We start from the raw sequence: 3471 nt of genomic DNA, 5'->3' as shown, positions 1-3471 counted from the left end.
ATGGCTAAAATAGCGAGTGTTGATTTCGAAGTCCTTGACGCTGCTGGCAAGAATTATTTGAGTTGGCATGTGGACCTGAAGTTCCACTTACGTGCCCAGGGCTTATTAGCCACAATTTCAACTCCTGCTCCACCGGCTCCGGCCACTGTTACGGGTAATGCTGTAAATAATGCTGAGGTTGCTACTACAGTGATCGTCTCTGATATAGATAAGGCGAAAGCCATTATCTACATCAGGAGACATATTGATCGGACCCTGAAGGCCGAATACCTGACTGTAGAGGACCCAAAGGAATTGTGGACTGCACTTGAGGACCGATACAAACATCAGAAAGATGTGATCCTCCCACGTGCACGTTATGAGTGGGAAAACCTCCGACTTCAGGACTTTAAGTCCGTAGCTGAGTACAACTCAGCACTTCATAATATCACCTCACGCCTGAAGTTGTGTGGTGAAGAAGTTTCGGAGGAACGCATGTTGGAGAAGACTTACACATCCTTCCACGAGAAGGATGCAATCCTCATGCAACAGTACCGCGAACGAAAGTTCAAAAAGTATTCTGAATTGCACTCCACCCTTCTGATGGCGGAGCAAAACAGAGAATTGCTTTTGGCCACTCATAACCTACGCCCTGCAGGCTCAGCTCCTCTACCCGAAGCTCACATGTTTTCTTCCCAGAAGCAGAAGAAAAAGCATAAGGGTAAATTCAACAAGGGGAAAGCCCCTAAGTGGCAGGCCAGATGTCCACCCCAGAAAAACAACCCGCCCCAGAGCAGCAATAGTGAGGGAAAGAAGAAGTGGAAGAAGAAGACCACTGAGCTGTCGTCCATTCCCAAGAACACTTGGGAGGACAAATGCCACAGATGTGGCATGACTGGACATTGGTCCAGAAACTGTCGCACTCCGCGACACCTCCAAGATCTGTATCTAGCGAGCCAGAAGTCTCCTGTTGAAACAAATCTGGTGGAAAAGCAGCCGTCTACTCAGTTCACTGCTGATGACTTCGAAATGGATGATCTTCTCGACTAGATCCATGTTATCTTTATATGCATTTAAATTCTCATAGTACTTTCATCTTTAGTTCTTTACTTTCCATGTAATGCAATTTACTTTTCAATAAAGATAGTTATTTTCTTTAGATTAAAATATTGCATTCATGTTATAGATGAAGTGTGAGTGCCTTGTGGACAGTGCCTCGACGCACACAATCCTTCGCGAAAGAAGCTATTTCAAAAGCTTATATGATTATGACGATCCCGTAATTACGATTTCGGGACTATCTAACATAATAGAAGGATTTGGTGAAGCAATGATATTGCTCCCAAATAAAACGAGACTAATAATAAAAGATGCATTATTCTCTCCGAAATCTAATAGAAACCTCATAAGTTTCAAGGATATTCGTTTAAACGGATATCACTTAGAAACCAATGATATAAATGAGGATGAGTATTTGTATGTAACTCGTCAAAAAGATGGTTCAAAAACTATCTTAGAACGATTCAAGGGACTCCCGTCGGGTCTCTATCATACATATATTCAACCAGTAGAAGCTAACATGATTGTGCACCAGAAGTGCCATTCTTCGACGAAATTTAAACTTTGGCATAACAGACTGGGTCACCCAGGATCAGCAATGATGCACCGCATCATGAGCCAATCAAGTGGACACAACCTGAAGAACCTAAAGATTCTTCAGAAGGGTGATTACTCATGTCTATCTTGTTTCCAAGGTAAACTGATCACGAGACCTTCCCTTCTGAAAGTGGGATTAGAGTCTCCTAGCTTCTTGGAGAGAATACATGGCGATATTTGTGGGCCTATTCACCCCGCAAGTGGACCATTTAGGTACTTTATGGTACTTATAGATGCATCAACAAAGTAGTCTTACGTGTGTCTTTTGTCTACCCGCAACTTAGCTTTTTCAAAACTATTGGCACAAATTATTAAGTTGCGGGCTCATTTCCCCGATAATCAAATCAAGAAATTACGTCTTGATAATGCGGGAGAATTCACTTCACAAGTCTTTCAAGACTATTGCCTAGCAACTGGCATCGAAGTTGAACATCCTATAGCACATGTTCACACCCAGAACGGGTTAGCAGAATCTCTAATTAAGAGATTGCAATGGATTGCTCGTCTATTGTTGATGCAATCACAGTTGCCTGTTGAGGCTTGGGGTCATGCCATATTGCATGCCGCTTCGCTTATCAGAATACGGCCCTCTGGTGGCCATATTTTGTCACCAATGCAGCTTGCTTATGGTGCACCTCCGAATATCTCACATTTGAGAGTGTTTGGTTGTGCAGTTTACGTCCCAATTGCTCCTCCACAAAGGACCAAAATGGGTCCACAGCGTCGTTTGGGTATCTATATAGGGTTTGATTCGCCCTCTATAATAAGATACCTTGAACCCCAGACGGGTGACGCATTTAAAGCACGTCTTGATGATTGTGAATTTGTTGAGGATTCATTTCCTAAACTTGGCACACAGTCCAGGAAGCCTGACGCTTCTAAGACCATTTCTTGGAACACCAAGACTTTGTCTCATTATGATCCGCGTACTAGTCAATGTGAAGATGAGATCCTGAAGATTCTTCATCTTCAGAATACAACATATTTACTTCCGGATAAATTCACTGATAACCAGAAGATTATCAGATCACACGTCCCTGCTGTCAACACGCCAGCTAGGATTGACATCCCCAAAGATGGATGCAATCCGCTGGCAGCAGAAATGGCTGTACCTCAATTGAAAAGAGGACGCCCACCAGGTTCGAAGGACAAAGTCCCTCGTAAAAGAAAAAATCCTGGATAAATAAAGATGAACCCAACACATGATGCTGAGCTCAGACCAGCTTCCTCTCCACTCCTAGATTCCCCTGAAGAGGAACAAATAGGAGAAACATCATTAAATTTTGTACGCAGTGAGGAGGTACTGGACAGAAAAAGCACAGTCGTCGACGACGACTTTGCGTTCGATATTGCCGTTCACGTCACTGAATACGACGATGACATCGAACCACGGTCTCTAGCGGAATGTAAACGCAGAGACGATTGGCCAAAGTGGAACGAGGCAATAGGAGTAGAGCTGGACTCACTCTTGAAACGCGAAGTCTTTGGACCAGTAGTCCAAACACCTAAAGGTGTAAAACCTGTGGGATATAAGTGGGTCTTCATCAGAAAAAGAAATGAACACAACGAGGTTGTGCGCTACAAAGCACGGCTTGTAGCACAAGGTTTTTCCCAAAGACCGGGAATAGACTATGAAAAAACATATTCTCCGGTTATGGATGGGAATACCTTCCGATTCCTAATAAGCCTCTCATCTCTGGAAGGCCTAGAAATGCAGCTCATGGACGTTGTGACTGCATATCTATATGGCAATATAGATAAAGATATCTATATGAAACTCCCTGAAGGATATAAAATTCCACCAGAGATAGCAGATAGACCTCGGGACGTCTATTC

General features: G+C 43.4%; 1 protein-coding gene across 1 annotated transcript; it reads left to right on the top strand.

Moving 5' to 3' along the window:
* Window positions 1–1029, top strand: LOC109820780. The gene has a single exon (XM_020386978.1). It carries the CDS (start codon window positions 1–3, stop codon window positions 1027–1029), a length of 1029 nt encoding a protein of 342 aa, XP_020242567.1.

This window comes from Asparagus officinalis, chromosome 8 (assembly GCF_001876935.1).
Source record: "Asparagus officinalis chromosome 8, Aspof.V1, whole genome shotgun sequence".
In the NCBI taxonomy this organism is placed as follows: Eukaryota; Viridiplantae; Streptophyta; class Magnoliopsida; order Asparagales; family Asparagaceae; genus Asparagus; species Asparagus officinalis.
The sequence above is the reverse complement of the archived record's forward strand: the minus strand, read 5'-3'. Positions and strand labels throughout refer to the sequence as shown.

Excerpts from the sequence above, each read along its gene's own strand:
- LOC109820780 (XM_020386978.1), top strand. The coding sequence starts at position 1 with ATGGCTAAAATAGCGAGTGTTGATTTCGAAGTCCTTGACGCTGCTGGC.